Source organism: Cheilinus undulatus, linkage group 5, assembly GCF_018320785.1.
Source record: "Cheilinus undulatus linkage group 5, ASM1832078v1, whole genome shotgun sequence".
Lineage (NCBI taxonomy): Eukaryota > Metazoa > Chordata > Actinopteri > Labriformes > Labridae > Cheilinus > Cheilinus undulatus.
Window position 1 is genome coordinate 23,542,005 of NC_054869.1, and position 22,641 is coordinate 23,564,645.

Genomic DNA, 22,641 nt, shown 5'->3' on the forward strand with positions numbered 1-22,641 from the left:
AGTCCTGCAGTAAGTGCTGCACGCCGTCGCACCTCCAACACTTCTGGACCGTCTGCCGCCATGCCTGGGAGTCAGGCTCGGAGCCGGACCAGAGACCGGAACAATGTCCTGAACCGGCCCGAGTTTCTGTCCCTGAACCAGCAGATCCGCAGGGATCAGGGGCCTGGGGAGGGGCGAGGGAGCGGGGGTCCGAGGAGAGCGGTGTTCAGACAGCAGAGTCAGCAGGAGGAACCGGGGGTGAGGTAAGACCCAGAGGCATGACCCACTGAAATCACAGCTCACATTTAGAGTCCTAACACTAATTCTGGATCTGATCCTCAACACAAACCCAGAGTTTTATGCTTTCATTCACACTGATAGTCCTGCAAACTTATTCTCACAAGGTACTTAACTTTTGTCTGCTTTTTAATCAGAAAGTACACATCTTTACACTTTAAGTAATACACTTCTACTGTATTCAATAGTTATTATAACCTTTTTTAAAGCTTTTTATGGAGATATCATGGTATCTATCATCTAGACAAAACAGGTGAATGCAGGCTTTCAAACACTGGTTATTGTAGTTTATCTGCTGTTAATGGATAGAAAATTAAGGGAAACCTAAACAATAAATAGGTTTAGAAAGTTTTGTCGTTGCCCAAATGAAATATTTTAGCAGGCACTGCAGAATTGGTTGAAATGGCTACAGTGGCAAGAAAAAGTATGTAAACCCTTTGAAATTATCTATTTTTCTGCTTTAATTGGTCATCAAATGAGATCTGATCTGCATGGAAGTCCCAAGTATAGACAAACACAATGTGCTTAACCTAATACCGCACAAAAATTATAATATTTAAAGTCCTTATTGGACCCAACCATTGAACATTGATAGTGCTTTTGTAAAAGGTTAGTGAATCCCTGGACTATTGACTCCAAAAGAGCAAATTGGAGTCAGGTGTTAGCACGCCTGAAGTCCAATCATTGAAACAAGATTTGAGCCAGGTGTAGAGCTATTATGACTAATAAATACAATCAAACCTTTTTAGTTTTCCCGTCACAAGACACATCTGTCTGGTGTGAACCATGCCTCGCAAAAAAGGATCTAAGAAGACTTTGGATCAAGAACTGTTGAATTAAATAAGACTGGAAGAGGTTAGAAAGTCATCTCAAAGACTTAAGGTATCACCACAAACTGTCCACAAATACCAGTATAGTACAATACCATGGCTACTCTCCCTAGGAGTGGACGCCAAGCCAGGTAGACTCTAAGGGTGCAACACAGAATGCTCAGAGAAGTGAAAAAGAACCCCAGAGTAACAGCTAAAGGCTTAAAGGAATTACTGGAACAAGTCAACATCTCTGTTCATGAGTCTAACATGCGCTAAAGATTGAACAGGCATCGTGTCCATGGCATGACACCACAGAGGAAGCCGCAGCTTTCCAAAACAAAAAAAAAACATCAATGCACGTCTGAAGTTTTGCCAAGGAGCATCTTGATACTGATGTGGACTGATGAAAATCAGGTTGAATTGCGTGTATGGCGTAAAAAGGGCCATCACTGAGGGGGAAATGAATTCCCAAGTTTATCAAGGTATCCTACAGGATGTCAGGGTGGCTGTCTGCCAGCTGAAGCTCAGAAGAAGTTGGGAGATGCAGCAGGATGACCCTAAACATGGAAGCAAATCTACTACAGTATGGTTTCACAAAAAGAAAATCACCTTTTGGAGTGGCCTAGACTTTAATCCAATAGAGATCCTGAAATGACCTCAAGAGTGCCGTTCACACCAGACAGCCAAGGACTATGGAAGCAATCCTGGTCCAAAACTCCTCCTGAAAGTTGTGCAGGTCTGATCAGCAGCTACCAGAAATGCTTGGTTGAGGTTATTGCTGCCAAAGGAGGTTCATCCAGTTATTAAATCAGGGTTCACTTACTTTCCCAGCAGCACTATGAATGTTTAACGGCTGTGTTCAATAAAGGCTTTAAATATTACGTTATTTGTGGGGTATTAGGTTAAGCACATTGTGTTCATCTACACTTTGATGCAGATCAGATCACATTTGAGGCCCAAGTAATGCTGAAAACTAGATCATTTTAAAGGGTTCACGTTCTTTTTCTTGCCACTGTACAACTTGATCCTTTAAAGCAACCAAACAATCATAAAACCCTTAAAGTTCTTTTTTTTCTGATGGAAAGACTATGTTTGGTCAGAGTATGATAACACTTCAGAAAGGATGTAGATTTGTAAGGGTAAGATGCTTTTTATATTGAAACCAGAACACAGCAGACTCTCCTAACAAAGTCAGTATTTATTCCCAGCAGAAACAGGGGCTGCTGATATACTTTGTCCTTGATCAGTGTGTTTGTGTTTTTAACTGTATGTTTGGCTCAAACACAATATTTATAAAACACAAGAAATTACAGCTGAAGTCAAAAGGCAAACAACTCCTGCGTTCAAGTTGAGTCTGATGGAAAAACTAATCTCTGTTTTTAACAAAAACTTCATTTCTACATGGACAGTCCTTTTTGTCATGTTTGGACATTTGTTCTTTCTCTGTCCTCAGGGGATCAAGGGATTCCTCAGAGGGGGGCTCAGCAGCTGATGGGGTGGTGAAGGAGGACTGTATGCAGCTCAATCCTTCGTTCCGAGGCATCGCCATAAACTCTCTACTCGCAATCGACATCAGCCTGTCAAAGCGTATGGGCATGTGTGCAAGGTCCCATGGCTCTGGGGCCCCACTGCGCTCCATGGTGACACTGCTGGCCTTCACTGGACATGCCCTCCCCTGGGTCATTGGGACTCTGATCTGTCTGTGGAAGAGCAACACATTGGCTGGACAGGAAGTCCTTGTCAACCTGCTGCTGGGTGAGAAACTGAACATGACAGGTGGTAATGTGAGAATGTTCTTAATATGAAGGAACCGTTGTTCAGCCAGACAGGAAGTAGATATGATGTGAACTGTCAGCTTTCTCTCTTCCTAAAGCTCTGATCTTGGATCTGATGACGGTTGCCGGGATGCAGAAGCTGGTCAAACGTAAAGGACCATGGGATTTCCCACCAGGGTTTTTGGACTACATTGCCATGGACTTATATTCTTTCCCAGCTGCCCACGCCAGCCGAGCCATCATGGTGTCCAAGTTCCTGCTCAACCACCTGGTGCTGGCGGTCAGTTGGGATCTTTTTTTTAAATTGATAATTTTGATGGTGTTCAGGCTTTTGAAGGAAACAATTAATAATGTGCTATTGTCTCCCAGGTGCCCCTCAGGATCCTGCTCTATCTGTGGGCCTTCCTAGTGGGTGTGTCCCGAGTGCTTCTGGGTAAACATCACCTGTCAGATGTTGGTTGTGGATTCGCTCTTGGCTTCCTGCACTTTAACCTGGTGGAGTCTGTTTGGTTGGACTCTGCCACCTGCCAGACCATCATCTCCATAGGCACTCTGCGCTGGACTCCACTACTATGAACTGGTTTGAACTGGTTCAAGACTGGTGCGTCTGAACTATGATCTTCACTTGATGTGCTTGTGTGTGGCACATGGGACAGAATTTTTTAAACTGGTTTAAATTGTAGTTTTTTTTAAATGAATTTGGACTAATCTGAGTGGATTTGAAGTTCCACTCTAGCTACAAATGCTGGATACTTTTTGCTAAGACCAGTTTGGACTGAGTTTATCTGGTCCGGCTTGATTTTTTTTAAACACCAAAAACTTCTTTACTTTGTAGCATTGCTTAAGAGTTTTCTGCATACCGCTGCTTGGATTTTTTTCTGATACCTGAATGGATGAATGTTGATCAGTTACCAACTAGGCTTCAATAGTGAGCTTAATGCATTAACAGTTATAGATGAGGACAAAATTATTAGCCCCCCCTATGAAAATGCCATTTTCTTCCCAATTATTTCCAAAGTGCTGTTAAACAGAGCAAGGATTTTTTTAACCAAAGCTCTTACAAACATCCCTTTTTATTTTGGATGCTTACATTGTTTTACTTTGCACACAGAAACAAAATTATTTCACAAAATCTAAAACTGCCAAGGTCAAAATTATCAGTCCCTCAGAGACACGTCTCTTGAGGAATCCCAGGCCAGTCTTCTTTGGCCAGTCGCTCAAGCTCCTCCAGATCTGATGGTCTTCTAGCATCGATCTTGGTCTTCAGTTCACCCCACAGATTTTCAATGGGATTCAAGTCAGGGCTTTGTGCAGGCCTGTCAATAACGTTCACTTTGGTCTTCTGGAGGTAGTTCTTTATCAGGAGTGACATATTTTTTTGGGTGTTTGCCATGTTGGAAGAAAAAGCGACGATCCAGACCCAGTTTTGTTGCTGACTGCTTCAAGTTTCATTCAGAATCCCCACATATCCTTCTTTCTTCATGGTTCCTTCCACCTGGACAAGGTTTCCAGTTCCAGATGCACCGAAGCACCCCCACAACAAAATACTCCCACTGCTGTGTTTAGCTGTGGTAATGGTGTTCTTTGGGGATAGGCCTCTACCTTCTTTCTCTAAACATAAGCAACGTATCTTTGGCAAAAGAGTTCTGATTTGGTCTCATCTGACCAAAGGACACAATTCCAGTCTGCATAATATTTCTCCAGGTTGTCCTTAGTATATTTCAGTCTGGCTTGAAGGTGTCTCCTCTGCAGAGGTGGGGTTTTTCTTGGTCCATTCCTGTGCACGGCTCTAGTGATGGTCTTCTTTGAGAATACAATTCCTGACTTGGCTAAGTCCTTCACTAGTGTCTTGGCAGTTGTTCTGGGGTCTTTAGACATATCTCTTACTAGTTTTCTTTCCAGAGTATTTTTAATCTTTCTCTTCCTTCCTCTGCCAGGCTTGATTTGTTTTGTGTGGTCCTCTTTAGATTTCATGATGATACTTCTCACGCCAGTTCTTGGCACTTGGAAATGCTATGATAATTTTGTCTGTCATTTTCCGGCTTTGATAGAGTCAACATTTTTTTCCTCAGGGCTGAACTGATTTCTTTTGTTTTTGCCATGGTGCTTTCTCAGTGACAGCTCAGACCCTTACTGAAGTTTTTATATTAATTTAAACTGGAAGATAACCCTCACTTTGACTTGATTTGATAAGCTGAGCACTAGAAAGTTTAAGCACATCATAACACAACAGCAGCTTCCACTGTGGCTCAAAAAGGTCAGTTCTAAAGGGGGCTAATAAATTAGACCCTGGTAATTTTTAGTTTTGTAAAATATTTTCTTCTGTTGCAAATTAAAATAATATAAGCATCAAAAATTAAACTAGAGTAAAATTCGTTGCTTGGTTCAAAATCACTCAGGAAATACTTTGAAAACAGGGAGATTTTCATAGGGAGCTAATAATTTTGTCCTCATCTGTAGCTAAAACTGAGCAGACTGATGAGGCCGTTGATTACCTAGACCCTGATGATCCCACGCCAAGAAATACTACTACCCCAAACCTCATGTGTTTTAAAACCTCTGCATTGGCAAGTATGGCTATTGGTGCTCTGACTGGTGCAATATTTCAGTTTTTGTTTTAACGGTTCGTTAGAACAGCTCATTGCTGAAATATTTAACTGTCAGAAGCTTTACCCTTAGCCGTCGTTAACCTTGCCTTCATGTAACAGTTAGCTAACATCTCAAACAGTTAGCTTAAACCTATAAGTTGGCTGACTGCAAATATTAAAAAAAATATGATAGTTCTCAACTTTTAACAGTTAGCAAACACTTAGCTGACTGCTGTATTCCCTCGTTTACTGTGGTGTAAGTTAGCATGTGGCTTTAACAGTTACCCTAAAGCTGTAACAGTTGCCTGTTAGCCTACCTGTATTCGTTCATTAGCTCTGACAGCGTCAGCTACATTTTGTATTTGTGTGGTCAGGACTCAAATGGTGGTTTACAGACCTGTCGCATAGTGGAACCTTTGGGACATTTTTGGGTGTTTTGCCAAGGGATTGGTTTAAAAAAAAGGAACTGTGTGTGTTTCTGTGTGCAGCTGTTGTGTCTCAGGGTTTTAAAGCTTTCTCTCTGAGCAGCTACAAAAAGCCAAGTGCACAATAACTCTCAGACTCTGTGTTCGTAGTTTTTGTTTGTCAATTTACAACAATGTGCTCTTGACAAAGGACTGATAGGATTGATAAGCTCATTTATTTAACCAAAATAAAGCGTAACCCAACAGGTGCTGTAACACAGGGGTTCTCAACCGGTGGGACTTGGGACCCCGAAGTGGGTTGTGGAGCAGTGGGTTTTTGATGTGTGCCTGTGAAAAAAGGGGGAAAAATCTTTGATGTACAAAAGCTCTTAGTAGACATACAGTGCATTTAGAAAGTATTCAGACCCCATTCACTTTTTTCAGTTTTGTTATGTTGAAACCTGATGCTGCAATCGTTTAAACTCTTTTTTTCTCGCATTAATCTACACTCTGTTCTGTAATGACAAAATGAAACCAGAGTAAACAGAGTATTCAGACCCTTTGCAACAACACTTGAAATTTAGCTCAGGTTCCTCCCATTTCTCTTGATTATTGCTTACTTGAGGTGTTTGTACACCTCAATCAATATGTAGAAACATTTTAGCCATTCTCATACACTGAGTGGCTGACAAGAAGGAGACTAGGAGAGAGGCTACCAAGACCCCCATGACTACTCTGAAGGAGTTACAAGCTTCAGCAGCTGAGACTGTTAGAGTGACAAAGAGAAAGCCCCTGTTGAAGAAAACTCATTAAATCTGCACTATAGTGCACCAAAAATCATGGAAGACCCCATGGTCAAGTGGAAGAAAGTTCTTCGGTCTGATGAGACCAAAATAGTGCTTTTTGGCCATCAGACAAGACGCTATGTTTGGCCAACAGCAAACACTGCACATCACCATCCTCTGTGAAGCATGTTAGTGGCAGCATCATGCTGAGGGGATGCTTCTCAGCAGCCTGCCCTGGAAGGCTCATAAAGCTAGAGTAAAATAAATGTAAAATGTAGGAAAATCCTGGAGGATGATCTTATTCAGTCTACAAGAAAACTACTAAGATTTATTTTCCAGCAAGACTATGGCCCAAAGCATACAACAAAAGCTACACAGAAATGGTTTAAAGACAACAGGCTGAAAGTTCTGGAGTGACCGAGTCAAAGCCCAGACCTCAGCCCGTTAAGAGAATTTGTGGCTGGGTGTGAAAGGGCTGGTCATGCCTGATCCCTGTGCAACATGAGCTTGAGCAGTTTTGCAAAGAAGAATGGAGTAAAATTGCAGTGTCCAGATGTGCAAGCCTGATGAGACCTATCCACACAGACTCAGTGCTGTGATTGCAGTCAAAGGTGATCTACTAAACACAGACTTGAAGGGGGCAAATATTTATGCAGTCACACATTTGATTATACACACATTTTAATTACATAATTTTAATGATGTAATTAACTATGTTTTTTTTTTGTAAAAAAGGCAACTTATATTGACCATAACTGACATATAAAATAAATGAAAGGGTATAACATCCAAGGGGCTGAATACTTTTTATAGGCACTGTTACTATTTAGGCTGTAGGGAGGCTGGAGCCAATCCCAGCTGTCTGAGTAGAACAAATTTTAAACTTTGGACCTGTTTTGTTAAAATGAATAAAACATTTTGTCATTTGTCTTCACTGATCCATCTTAAGTCTTTTTACTCATTCAGTTCAAACATCTGCTTCCTGAAACATTTAAAAGCTGTGAGTAGCTTGCAGTGAAGAAGTACTTCAAGACAAAAGAAACATGGGAAATCCAGATGCATCAACACACCTCGCAGCTCTTTTTGATGATGAACCCCAAGACAACCATCTACCATGCTGCTCACTTCCTGATTTTTATGAATTTATCAGTGCCTTCTGAGACATTTATGCCTCTTGGGAAGTTTGCCGGGTACATGTACATTTACAGTAATGAACATCACAAAATAAAATTTAAATGACTTTGCAGATGCCTGATTAAAACAAAATAAATTGCAGTGGCTATTAATGGTACTTTGTGACCTCACAAAGACTTTCCTAGCAATGTTAATGTATCTTAAAGCAAAGCCTTTGCATTGAATTCCCGTTTATGAAACAAAAATAGGATAATAAAAGGTACATATTTGAGTCTCATTAAACGGTTGTACAAGGGTTTTGGTGGGCCCCAGATGATTTTCAGGTCTCAAATTTGGCCACTGACGTTCAGGAAAGGCTGATGTAGAGGATCTTCTTCAAATGTCTGTCATTTAGGAGACAATCTCAAAGTCTGCTCTTTAAATAAAGTCACATCCTCACACATTTACACACATTAAGATGGCTCATAGTCAAAAATCTTTATTTACAAATAACTGAAAAAATCCTTCTCAACATTATTCTTTTTTATCTCGTTAAGCTGATTGTAGTCTGAGGGAGCAGTACAAGCAGTGGGATGACGATTTGATGAAGAATTGCTGCTTTATGTTTGATCAAATGATCCTGGGACAGAGAGCCATAAACACACAGTTACTACAGCAACGGATCGGTCAAAGGGTGATGGTATGTCCAAAATTTAACATCCTTTAATTAAAAAAAAAAAAAATTCCTTTTTATTCTATATTTTCTGTCACATTTTGAATGGCCAATCTCTATGTGAAAAAGAGTTTTAAATAAAAGTTGATTTTAATGTCAGTTTACTCAGACCTTTACTTTACTTTCTCCTTTTTTTGGAGATCAAGTATAGTTTAAGCTTCTGATTAACTGTCTATTGTCTGTAAAAACTCTTTAACAAAGAGTTCTTTTGGCTTAGGTTTCCTTTTTTTTGAAAGTATATCATTTCATCAACTCAAGATTTCTTTTTCATTTTGTATTTATTTTGAAAACAAAACTGGTTTTAGTTGTTCTACTATTTGAAGAAAACAACTCTAAGTCATGTTTAAGGACTTCAGCTCTGTTTTGCAGTGAAATAAATTCTCAAAAATGTGTGGTACGTAAACAAACATAGCAAAACCTTCAGATTCATATAAGCTGAATTCACCACACAGAATCATCCCACACTCATTGATTTGGCATCTTTTTCTACTTCTCTGTGGCTTTGAAACATTATAGCTCGGTAGCTTTTTAATGAATATGTTTGGATTATACAAAAAAACTAACAAAATACATAAATATTTTAACCTTAAAAAGGTTTATATTTTTTTTAAACAACAAAAATCTTTCAGAAAAGGTCAGTTATTTTGTCCCTTTGAGTTCCTGACAGAGTTTTAACTCCAAAGGAAGTGCTGATAGTGGGACAGCGTGAGCCCTGGTCTGACTGTGTGTTCATGACTCTGCGTTTGTTCACATCAGTGGAGATTAAGCTGTTTGTGTGGATCTTCCGTAATAATCTGTGGAGTTAAATAGGGCAGGTGAGGACAGTTCAGGCTCTGCTCTCCTTCAGTCTAACAGTCACTCTTCCACAGTTTGATGGTTTTGTCGTTTTCCAAAGCGGCTGAAGCGATGATGTTTTCTGTTGGATGACAGGCGGTCGAGATCACTACGTCTGCAGACAAAGAACAAAGAAACATAAGTATGCTTCCTGTTTTTAATGTCTGAGGTACAGTAAGTCAGCGTGTGGTTCATGGAGCTGAAGTAAAAGTTAAGACAGAAGACTAGGAGACACTGTCTACTAGTCCTAACCTAATCTTCTTATATCTAACTTTAAATGGAGATGAAAAACAAATCCAAAAACAAGTAGGTGAAGTACAAGAATACTAAAGTCAAAGTCCAAAGGTTGACGGTCCAAGATTTGTCATCACTGTTTGAACAGAGAGCAGTAAATAAATTCATGGACTAGAATAAAAAATCCAGAATCTAAAGGTTTAAGTGGAAGGACAAAGGGGACAAAGTCACAGAGAGGGAAACACAAACTACAAAATAAAATCTAGAGGACAATGATAAGCAGAAAAAGATGAGGGATAACTACTGAGAACAACTGAGTTACTGAGGAATAACGTGAAACATGGCAACTATCGACATGTCAGTACTCGACTTTTGTCGTTTTTGAAAAGAAAACAGCTCACTGCTGTTCTTTGTTCTTCTTTTAACGTGCAAAGAGAAACCTGGTTAATCATATTCTTGTATACATGAGAAATACTAGTATCCTGGTTTCTTAAGGGGGCATATTTTGCCCCTTTAAAACAAGTTTATATTGGTCTCAGAGGTCCCCAAAACATGTCTGTGAAGTTTATTGCTGAAAAAACACGCCAGTATTGGATTTTTGCATGTCTAAAAAACCCTCTGTTTCAACCCTGATCAGAACGAGCTGTTTCTGTGTCTGTAGCTTTAAATGTTACGGAGTTGTCAGACTCCACTCCTATCGACGCCCCTCTCAGGAAATGGATGTGGCTAAATGAATGTAGCTGAGAGGAGGATCAGGAGAGGAGGGCCAACCAAACCTGGGGGCGGTGCTAACTCCCTACATGACATCATGAGGGGAAAATCTGAGAGGGGCTTGTTTCAGCACACATTTTCTGAAAGGTGTACAAAGACAGGAGGTGAGGGAATGGATTTTACTGGTACTTGTGGGGACTGTGGACAGGCCAAGGACACATATTTATGTTAAAAAAAAGCTTGAAAAGGATTTTTGCATGGTATGTCCCCTTTAACTGCAAAGGAATCAGTGAAACTTCATCTGTGAATTGTGTGGGGGTTTTTTGCAAGGAAAACTAAAATAAACAAAATGCTCTTAATTTTTCAGGCTGTTTGTCATACCTGTTCAGAGGTTATTAAAGTTGTTATTTACATTATGTGTGCTTTACTGAAGTACAGGTAACATGTGCAGAAAAGTGACTGAGAGGATGGCAAGGAGTGAGAGATCTCAGATAAATAGGCTTAGATGACTTTATGTTTTTGTATATTTATTCTTATTATATTTTATTTATATCTATATTTATACTTTATGTTTTTATTATATGAAAGCTCATGGGTGGCTCAAAGTGGGCATGAAAAGATCAAGCTTTTACTGAGAAAATACACCAGAAGAGTTATTGTTTCTACATTTCAGGTCTGGGACCTGTTGACAGACTTAACATGATGCTTACAGAGCACAGTCCATCCATCTACAGCTCACAGAGCTCTGAACTCCCAGTAACTCAAAGCGTGAGCGGTCGCTCTCTGTCTCCGCAGTAAACTACGCCCACGTTTCATTCTTGTCCAAAAAATTAAACGGTTCAGTTCACCGTTTATCTAAATAGGAGCGCTTTTAGGAACCAAACTGCTGTCAGCTTGACAGAAGGCTCTGCTGCAGCTAGTCTGCAACTGTCAGAAAACGGGAATTGTATACATGGCAGGTAGCAAAACTTGGTTTCTGAACACCAGGATACTGGAATATCCTGGTTTCTGAAAATGTATACGTACACAAACAGAAACCAGGATACTAAAAAACCTCGTCAAAAACCGGGATACTCAAATCCATGTAAACAAAGTCGCAGTAAGGGACTAGGAAATAAGATCAGTAAACGAAGTAAGGACCTAAAAAAGAAAGACTTTTGGACCAAGACACTGTCTTGGATAGAAGATCAGGATGTAGGAGAACAAGACAGAGACTTAGAGCTCTAGAAACAGAGAAAAGTTGTGGGTTGAAAGACAAACCTGTGTGTCCTTGTAGTTTCTGAACAATCTCTTTGGTCTGAAGATTCCAGATGTAAACCATACTGTCCTCAGAGCCCGACACGATCCACTGAAACACACAGGTACTTTATAAAACCACCTGACACTGACCCACATGTTTCACGGTAGATCAGATGCATGACTATGCACAGTAAAATGTATAGAGAAATGTTTTGGTGGCTTTCCAGCCAAGAGACACACATTATAAACATGACATAAATTAAACTTAAACATGGGACACTGTCAGGAACTGATGCTGCCTTTCCACCAAGAAGTCTGGTTCAGTTTGGTTCGGTACGGTAGACAATTATTTAGATTTTCAGGGTCAAGCTGATCTCTAGGTCCTAATTTTTTGACATTGTTCCAACAGGATAACAAGTGGACCTTTTTGACCACAAAGAGTGGAGCAAGCCTCACTGCAGTCCTGTGATTGGTCAAAAGAATCTTCTCTTCCTGTGTGACAGCATGAAATGTACCATGTTTTATACTGAGTTAAGCAGCTTTTCTCCCTCCTTGTGTCATGAACACGATTTTAAAGAAGTTGGTGGTCTACTGTAAACGATATCTGAGGCACCTGGATCAAAATGACAAATCAAGATGGCAAGCATTGAGCCATGGTAATGTATCTTTTGCAAACATGCTGGTTCCTGAAGACGGCTCCAGCAAGCTTCTTTTTTCCATTTTGGTTTAATAGATATAAAGACAAAACAGTAGAAAATTAAGAGCTGCTTGGTAGTCTAAAGACTGAATCTGGTTGCTCAACTAAGATAAATAGTCCAGATCTCTTAAAAAAAAAAAAAAATTCCCATCACTATGAACGAGGCTGTGGAAATGCAAGCAAGATAAGGGTAAACTGTATCAAACTGTACTGAGCCAAACCAGACCAAAGACTAGAAACAAACTCAGAGAATGGAAATAAAAAAATCAACAAAGATATAAACACAGACACTTACCTTCCCTCCTGTGACAGAGAAGTTGGCAAAGATGCAGTACTTCTCGTTTTTATGGCCGGTGTATGTCTTCAAACACTGAAAACACAAAAAAGGGAAGAGGTTATAATGCTGAGGATGGGTAGGCAGACAAAGTGATAAACACAGGCAAGACAGATGGGCAGTACCTTTCCTTTGCTGTAGTCCCAAAGCTTCAACGTGCTGTAAACCAGAGAAGACTGTTAGCTTTCTAAAAAAACACCATTGGGGCCATTAGCTGGTATAAACAAAATGATTCAAAACAAAACAATCCATGAACTGTTAAAAAAACTGAGCAAGATTCGGTCTTAAATTGTTTAGGTTATTGCACTTGAGCAATAGTATTAGTATTTAAATGGTGACATGAACCTGTATAGCACTTTTCTAGTCATCTGACAACCAAGTACTTTTACACCACAGTTCACATTTTCCCATTCATACCCATTTACACACTGATGGTGGAGGCTGCTGTGTAAAGTGAACAGTATTAACTAATCCCCTTCATTCAGATTAATACAGAAGCCACTGACGCAGCAGCAGGAGCAAACTGGGGTTGAGGTTCTCGTCTTAGTAGAAATGAATTTGCGAAGGCAGCTAGGCATTGAACACCTAGCCTTCCAGTTGAGAGACGACCATGTCCACCAGTAAACCAGCTGACCCAAAGTTAATGAGGCTAAACTACAGTCAACAATAAAATTGCATGTACCAGTAACGTTGCTCTCACTTACTTCTAGCTACTAAGTAAGTTACGTTTAAAAGGCTAAAACAAATACTTGGCTGACCAACTGTCATGAGGCTGAAGTGAGCCTTGCTAAGTGCTATGGTTATTATTCATTAAGTTTAATGTAAGTAAGTTAAGTATTAAGCTACTGATGCTATCCTGAGGCAAGCTAAAAGTTATGAAAACTTTAATAACCCTGTCTCAGTTGTAATTTGGTTGTTATTAGGCTAGCTAAAACCGTTATGCTATGTTTGCATACAGTTATTGTCACACAGCTTTCAAGTCTACAATAAAACCTAGCTTAACTGTTATTATTTACAGGATATTATTATTTTTGCAAAATGTCCTGATCAAAAGAACCCCAAATAAGTGTTTGTGAGTTTAAAACTACCCAAATTTAAGGCTAGCTGAGACTTTCTTACATTAAAACAAAAACTTAAGTTGTGCAAAGTTGACATCTGACTATTAAAATCTTTGAGATGACAACAAATTAAAATTGAAGTTAATAATGCTGAGGAATAGCCAAGTTAACATGGAGGTCACAAGGTCAGGTTGCTTGAATGACACTGGGTAAGCATTGATTTAATCTCACTGAGTCCAGTTAAACCGGTGCTCTGCTAAATCCAAAGAAAAATTAAATCATTAACTAAGTTGGTTTATTAAACCCATAAACACAATGATCTCTACAGAGGTTTCATTATTCTGCTGTGATACTGACTTGTCCAGTGTGGCAGCGAGGATGTATTTTCCATTCGGAGAGAATTTGACAAAGGACACTGGGGGATTGTCATCATCTAAAGAAACAGAGATACAGATTATTGACATATCTATACATCACAAACGCTGGACTGAAGGGGAGTGATTCTACTTCTCCCAGTCTGACTGGAAAGTACGTCATAGCCACAAGGATTTCAAACCCAATATCTTGTTGTGTTTACTCTTTCAGGATCTGTCATCATGTGGGGCCTCTAACAATTTAAACATATTTTATAATTATATAATTTTTACAGTGTGAGACAGGCTGTAGCAAGTCTTTAAACATTACCCCTGAAGGCAGAAAAAAACATTTACATCTAATTAATACACATTTGGAAAACTTATTTTGTTCTCTTTTTTAAATGAAGAGATCAGCAGAAGACTGCTTGAGTTCTTTGTAGAAGAGTGATGAGGGCACCGCTGAGTACAGTAGCACTGATGTTTGCAGCTACGCAGCTGATGAGATCTTTAACCTGAAATTACTGATGCAACTGTCATAAATGATGCACTTTAAAACAGAGTATGTACTGGGATAACTTACCAATCAGAGTCTTTAGACACTGTCCTGATGCTGTGTCCCAGATTCGACTGCAGATAAACACATTGGGAATATCAATCATTTCTCATCATCCAGGTATTTCTGCGCTGTTTTGTGTAAACCTGTATTCATAGTGTGTGCACACGTACCAGAGACCATCGTAGCTGCTGGAGACGATGAGAGAGCCGTCTCTGTTGAAGTGAACCTGGAAACACAAACACAAGCTAAGAGATCAGAGGTCAGAGCCGGGTCTCAACTAAATATGCTAATTATATTCAGGCTAATCAAATGTTGTGTTTATAAACATGTCAGCAACATGTCATGTCAAGTGGCCCTTCATTAGAAGGGTCAGAGGTCAGGACTTACAGCAGAGACGGGGTCAGAGTGAGCTGGTAGAGTCTTCAGACACTTCCCGGTCTTCACGTCCCAGATACGAACGCTCTCATCAAACTGCACAAACACACAGAATCAGGTTAGATTTATGTAACAAACAGATTTCAGCAGAAACTCTGTGATCAGATGAAGCAGCGTACCGATCCTGACACCACCAGGTTGGACTGAGGATTGAAGTTGCAGCAGAAGACATAGTTACTGTGTCCTTTCAGAGTCTTCAGACACTTCCCCTGAAGACAAAGATGGAGATTAACAATAAGACAGCAGGTCGAAAAACATCAAACTATGAACTTCACACTAAAATCACCGGTTTGAGTTGGTAAATAATCTCTCGTCAACTTATTATCCAGCAGTCAGTCTTCTATTTACTCCACAAACAAATGTGTGGATGTGAAAAATGTGAACATTTTATAAGACAGGAAAACAAAACATAATTTTCCAGTCATAAAACTCCCTTAATCACATCTTGAACAAAGAAACAAATCCAGCTGTAATCACACAATGTTTTTAGATATTCTTCATTGAGATGGAGGTTTTCAGAAGAGAATTTATATCCTATGGGGGATACAGTGTGAGGTACAGGAGCATAATAATGTTGAAGCAGCAAGTGAAAGTTTGTTATTGTTGTTTACCAGTAGGTGGAGCTGCAGCACTCAGCTTATGGAGAACATTGAGAGCAGATTAATGCAATCAACTGGAAATCACAACCGAGAGGAGTGCGAACAGCTTAAATATAAAACACAAACAAAAAATATCTGATGGCATTTTATTGAAATCTGAAAGGTAAATAATTTTGACTGATTATTAAGATAATGATGAATGGCATCAGAACATGGTCTTTATGCACAAAGAAAAATTGTGGCAGGAAAATATATACAATTATTTTGTTCAGAACATAGAACTAAAAGTTTTAAGTAGATTTGATTGTTCTGCAACCATAAAATCAATATAATATGAAGCTGTCAATGAAGTTCTGCTGTTATTTATTTATCTGTTTAAATATTTTTGGGGGGCTTTTTGCCTATATTCCATAGGGCAGCCAAGAGAGACAGGAAATATAGGGTGTGAAAGTGAGGAAGACATGCACCAACTGAGCTAGACCAGCGCCCCTGTATTATTATCGACCCCTGGCTGACATTGCTGCATTTTGTTGTGATAAGGACGCAATCAACAACAAGCCAGACAGTGAGTAGCGTAGATTTTTTTTTATTGTGCTGACTGTGCACCATAATACACTGTAGTTCACTGACACCTCCCTCTGTTGGGAGTACAGAGTAATGAATGAGTGTGAGCGCCAGACACGCATCTTAATTGTGCTTCTATAAATTGTGACTGGGCTGCTGTTTAGTTTGAATCAGTGGCTAATGGTTCAATGCCAGTTTTGTTTTTATTTGTTTTTATTTAGCAGTTTTTAGGGCCCGAGGACCAAATTGGTCAGGTTTGTCATGATTATTTTTATTTTTATCCCCCACTTTGGGCCCGTTAGCGTGCTAAAAATAGAAGGAATTTGGCACACACGTTACAGGGGCCATACTTGATCGTACTAGTTTTTTCTTGCAGTTTGAACAATACTGACATAGTGAAACATTTGAATTAAGACTGAAGTAAACGCAACATAAGTTTACAATCGTAGGTACCTTGCAAAGAAACAACTACAAACTGCTTTAAAATATATAATTAGACTTTGACTACACAGAAGTATAAAGTATATAGGCTGATAATAAGTTGCTTTGGCTTTATTTGAACCAGATTAAGATGAAAACATCAGAAATGAAAGAAATTTTGCTGAAATTATTGAAATCTTGATATCCTATATTAACTAAAGGATGGCTCTTTCAAGCTCACAGAAGCTTTGAAAAAAATCCCAGAGTCCAGGTCTGTGGTAAAACACTCAGATAACCAATCAGGGAAGTCGGTTAGCAAAGAAATGAGCTTGCATGCTTGTGCCCCTCTTACCGAGTTGTTGTCCCAGATCTTGAGTGTTTTGTCATCTGAGGCAGAAACCAACAGATTAGAGTCTGAAGACCAGGAGACATCAGAGATCCCCTAAACATGGCACACACAGAGCAAGGATCAAAACCAAAACCAGAACCAGAAGGTAATCCAGACAACTACCAGAGCAGAATGAGAACTATGGCGTCTCACCAGTTTGTGTCCAACGATGGATTTCTCAAACTTTCCGTCGAAAGCTCCCCAAATCTTTATCAGCTTGTCGGCAGCTACACAGAGACGTTACTATGGTTACTACTCTCTCAAGGCAGTCAATCAGCACATTTTTGACTGATGATGTGGGTTTAAATGACGAACAAAATACACCACCTATCACCTGTCAGGAACTTTAATTTATATCTTTTTTAATGAAGTGTACAACCAAAGTTTCAGTTTTCAGACATCAGAGTGTCCCTGAATATCAAACAGATTTATGTTTGTGTACATCAAACTTTGTATATGTAGTTAGTTGTTATATCCTTCTTGCTGCTGAGCTTATATGTTTTAATAAATTCAATCTGATTTTTTTGGAAACTGACACCTGGTTAGGTATCCTGTCCCATAAAACCAACCAGCAGGACCAGGTAAATGCTTTTCCAGTCCTCTTTACTTGTGATTTCTGATTTTGACAACTTTTTGGTAATTTATGTACCTTTCTGAGATTTATGATTCTTTTGTATAAGACACAGATCAGGTTGTGCAAACAGGAGGTAACGTAGGATAATGCATTTAAACTTGTAGAGTGTGTCTACTCACAGGAACTGGCAAGCCATTCTCCATTAGGGCTGAACTTGACAGAGGAGACAGCCTTTGTGTGCCCGGCCAATGTGAACTTGACTGTGTAATTTGGTTTAGCCGGGTTAGACTGAAAATGCAACCAAGAGATGGAGAGGTTAAACATTTATCAATGATGACAGGTGTTAAAACAATGTAGCTGCAGGAAAGTCAAAACCTATCACAGGAGCAAGATTTCTTTTAAATTTTCAATATACAGTGTATCCAAATCAAATTAATAAAGGAAGACATTTCCACCCACGTCTGTAATGAAAATGTTAAACGTTACGTTTCATTCTTTAAAAAAAATGAGAAAACTGCAGATCCAGTCAACACCGATTAGGCCTAATGCTGAAACACTGAAAAATATGATGGAAATGAGACCTTTGCTACTCTTATATAAAGGAATAACTAAATTTAGATACCGTAGGTTAATGTATTTTGTAGTCCTAGTTCATCTCAAAATAAAAATACCACTTAAGGTAATGATTTACCTGAATAGAAGCGCAGTAGCAATCAAGACATTATTGTATTTTAAATTCTCAGTGCTGAATATCAGTGTTGAATATAATCTGTAGCTTTTTAAAAATTTGACCCCATCAAAACTATAAAAACTTGGACAAGAAGTGAGTAGATATTGCATACATAAAAACAGTGGCCTATAAAAACAGACAATCATTCAGTGGGCAGTATACAGCTCTAACAAAAAATTAGGGACTGCTGCAAAAATGTTCCTCTGGTTTTACACCTCTGCAGGAACAAATTACTAAAATAAAGCTACTTAAAACAGACTTTAAAGTGTGAGGAATGAAAATAAATGACGATAAAATTCTTGAAATATTCTTTGAGATTAATAAAGTATCTACTTACAAAAAGAAGGGACTTCAGCGGATATACGTCTGTCGGTCAAGCCTAAAACTTGACCAACTTATTTATTTGTACAGCTGATATTTACAGCTGATATAGGCAGATTTCAGTTGGTTGTAAAAATGAGTAGAAATGTCCATATCTGCAAAATACAGATAATTCTAATTTTAAGCCTATATATGTCAATACCAATACAATATCAGTAATATTGTGCATCCAGAGATTTCTGCAAATAAAGTAGCTACATGAGAATACTGTCTCTAAGGTTGGAAGAAGTGTTGTATGTAATAAAATAAAGATCATTTTATTCAGAGAAACCCTGATGATTTATTCACCTTTCAGTAAAACAAGAGAAAACAAAATTTGAAAATGGCCTTTTAATTTATACCATAGGTGAATCTGCTTACAATCTCGCAATGTATTAAAAAACGATGCACTGATATAAAAAAAATCAGCGCAGTTTGAAATAACAATTTAGCCCATGGCTGATACCAGTGTTAAATTTTTTTTTTTCATTACTTTTTCTGATGTAACACTTCCAAAATGCAAATTTAACTTCTCTACACAAGCTTTTGATTGGCAGTCTTTTTATTTACAAGCAAGAGAGCAATGTGTGAAGATTGACATAAAAGGACTGGCCCTCAACACAATAAAATGGGTATACCCCAGGGCTCAATATTAGACATTTTTAGCCTTTTTTATGAATGATCTCCCTTAAAGTTGTTATGGATGGTTGTCAGCTCTGATGATACAGTCATTTATAATTCAGCAAACACACCAAATGAGGCAACTGAAAGATTACCATCATACATGAACGGGGTATGTAAGTGGTTTAATCAAAATAAGCTCCCTCTGAACATGTGACTTTCCACCAAAAAAACAATACAGTAGCTATGATCTCTTATAAGAAACATCAGTTGCTTATGAGTTGTTTGTAACCGGCCGAAGTTGTCATTTGCAATGTTGCTATTAAATAAACCTAAATACATTAAAACACACAAAAAATATTCTCCCATCTTTGATCATGAAAACAGATCAGTTTGTCCAACAGGTCATATATTCTGCCCAGTTACAAAACTTCTCAAAATCAGCAGTGCCAAAAAGCCTACATTAAATTGGAAAGACACAACAGGAAAAAAACTTTTGCAACTGATTCAGGCCCACATCATTTGCAGGTAATTGATGTGTGTTAAAAACCTTTTAACCAATGTTAAACCAATACATCCGTGCATTGCTAGTATTGATGTGTTGCTTTGTTTTAAGATGAAAACACATCTTTAGATTATGGTCAATACACAATACCCAAGTTTCACGTATTTGCAGTACTTTCCCTCACTCCCGGTTTGAATGACAGCAAGCATTTTACATATTAAAGATCATTTAATGGACAAATAGTTTGAGTTTTGCCTCATAGCAGGTTTACTCCAAAATATTAATGAATTTGGTGTTTTCTAAACAAACAATCTTCAAGTGTTTAGACAAGACTGTTTGACATTAACGATACAGACTGAGTGCATCCTCCACCATTTCCAGTAAAATCACGTTTTGATTATTTCTTCATTTTTCCAACATATGCAGAATGATAGCAGTTTCATCAGGACTGACTCTAGCTTCAGATTAATTCACAATTATGGAAATCTTAAGGAAGCTAAATATAACCCATGATATATATCTAAATATATAAACCTGAAAGAAAATAAAGCCCAACCTTTGGCTGTCAAAGAGGCTCTAGACTGAAGAGTTCAGCTTTTAGAAATCAAACCCCTCTTGTCAAAGGATTCAGCTGTCTCGGTGTCTGGGCCACCGATAGTAGGACAGACTTACCTTGCTTCCCGATCCTGATGATGAAGAAGGCTGTTTGATGTTTTCTGTCTCTGGTTTCTTTTCCTCTGTCGCCATGTTGTCAAACTCTCAACCTGATAGCCAGCGTTAGCTCCGGCTAGCTTCTGTTAGCTCTGTTTTGGTTTCTCACTGCTGGAGCCAAGCTAAAGCTAGCTGCCGATGCTAACGGCACTAGCTGTAACCACTGCAACAAGCGCAGATTGTTTAGTTTACCAATGTCGTGTTAACGGTGGTGCTGGGGTCTAGATATAAAAACGCTAAATGGTTCGTTATTGCTGCAGACGTAGACTAGCCTGCCAGCCAAAGCTACCCATACAGCCAGAATGTGCTGCTGGCGAGCAAGAAGCTATTACGCATGCGTGACAGAAAAGCTACAGAAATACGGCAAGGGGGCAAGGTCAAACTACATCTGAAACCGATAATTACAAACAGGTTTAGATAAAAATAAACAGATTCAAATAAACAAGGGTTTTGAGCTTGATTTCTGATGAGTCACTTTATTAACCCCCCGGAATCCTTGTGCGCGTTTTACGCGCTTTTCACTTTTCGTTTTTTGATCATTTTGGCTGAGTTCATGGATTTGGCATGAATTTTGGTAAGATTGTGTCTTTTTGTTTGATCTTTTTATTTGCAGCTCAGCTTCTAGAGAAAGTCTAAAATACACTGTTTACAAGCAATTGTTACACTTAGGACCTTTAGCTCATAAACTGCGCTCCTCATACTGTAGCTATTAAAAACATTATACTTTTATATTTTGTCTTCTACTTTCATGGAGCTCTTTTTCAGCTGCATCTGACCTAATGTTGATTTCAAATAATTTGAATTTTTAAAGATGTTAACCTTTTAAATGCCAGGTTTGTGTCATGATGGCACCATGTTTTCAGGTGGAAGAACGAAAAAATATGAATTATTTTCAAACTACTACATGCAAAGTAGATTTTTTTGTTTTGGGTTATTACAGCCTGGGATATGTCTATGATTAGCAGCAACGTTGATTTTCATGCAAAATTATTTTTTGTGCAGTGACAAATACTCACACTTGGGACCTCAAACTGTAATTTTTGTAATCTCCCCGCCATGAATACATTTTATTATATCTGGGGGTCAGTCTGGCCTTTGACCTTGAAATTGATCATTTTTAGTACTCTCCACCCAATGGCATCATTTTGATCATATTTGGCATATGGAGAAAAAACATGCTATTTCTAATAGATGGCACTGTCCCATGTGACCCCCTCCCTCTGGGGGGGGGGGGGGTATGGATGGATTTGTGTTGGGGGGGTGTAGGGGTGTGTGTGTGTACATTTATAACTTTGACATTGAATTTGAAATTGAACTTTGAATTTTGAACTTCTGCACTACAACCACATGAAACAGAATGAATGAAAAACAGTCGCATCTGAAGGCCTTTGCTCATAATGTCATACACACACACACACACACACACACACACGCAGGTCTATACACACAAGCATACCACTTCAAGTAAATCAAAATATGGGGCAACTTCAATCAGCAGAAACAGAATCAATAACAAACTGGAGCTTTATACCGAGTTGTTTTCACAGCTGCATTGAACTGCTCATTTCTTACCTGGCAATGTGGCAAGATGGTCCCAAGATGAAGTGCAGCTTTGGATGTTGTGATGGAGTCTGATGACAGCGAGCCATTTACCGAGCCATATACCCCTGCAGCCACTGGAATGATACAGGGACCCATCCGTATGCTGTGCTGCTAATCATAGACATATCCAAGGCTGTAATAATTCAAAACAAAAAAACCTACTTTTCATGTAGTAGATTGAAAATAATTCATATTTTTTTGTTTTTTTTTCCACCTGAAAACATGGTGCCATCATGACAAAAACTGGCATTTAAAGGGTCAAATCTTTAAAAATTCAAGAATCTTAGAAACCAATATTTAGGTTAGATGTAGCTGAAATAAAATGAGCTCCATGAAATTATGATTAAAATATAAATGCATAATACTTTTTAATAGCTACAGTTTGAGGAGTGCATTTTATGCACTAAAGGTCCCAAGTGTAACAAATATTTGAACGGTCCTGGACAATAATTACAGAACTAAAGAAAAAATAAATTGGGATAGAAAGAAACTTCTCTTATGCTTATTTGTAGTTTCAGTTTAGTGTTTTTATTTTTCTTTAAATCAGGATCAAACCATAAACTTATAGTTTAAAATTTGTTTTTTCAGTTACATTTTTTTTCAAATTAACAAAACTTTTTGCATGTA

At 38.6% G+C, this 22,641-nt stretch overlaps 2 protein-coding genes across 2 annotated transcripts; one reads left to right on the forward strand and one right to left on the reverse strand.

Moving 5' to 3' along the window:
* LOC121509450 (inactive phospholipid phosphatase 7-like) lies at window positions 1–6,820 on the forward strand. Its single transcript, XM_041786832.1, has 4 exons — window positions 1–242; window positions 2,542–2,843; window positions 2,962–3,143; window positions 3,233–6,820. The coding sequence occupies exons 1-4, from the start codon at window positions 61–63 to the stop codon at window positions 3,437–3,439; spliced, it is 873 nt and encodes a 290-aa protein (XP_041642766.1). The 5' UTR covers window positions 1–60; the 3' UTR covers window positions 3,440–6,820.
* Window positions 6,821–8,240: 1,420 nt separating this feature from the next.
* Window positions 8,241–20,727, reverse strand: LOC121510435 (WD repeat-containing protein 5-like). Its single transcript, XM_041788476.1, has 13 exons — window positions 20,374–20,727; window positions 17,665–17,773; window positions 17,065–17,138; window positions 16,876–16,965; window positions 15,060–15,149; window positions 14,893–14,976; window positions 14,676–14,731; window positions 14,530–14,576; window positions 13,951–14,026; window positions 12,661–12,694; window positions 12,497–12,571; window positions 11,526–11,613; window positions 8,241–9,435 (listed from the first exon to the last, which is right to left on the reverse strand). Exons 1-13 carry the CDS (start codon window positions 20,446–20,448, stop codon window positions 9,335–9,337), a joined length of 999 nt encoding a protein of 332 aa, XP_041644410.1. The 5' UTR covers window positions 20,449–20,727; the 3' UTR covers window positions 8,241–9,334.
* Window positions 20,728–22,641: the final 1,914 nt, after the last annotated feature.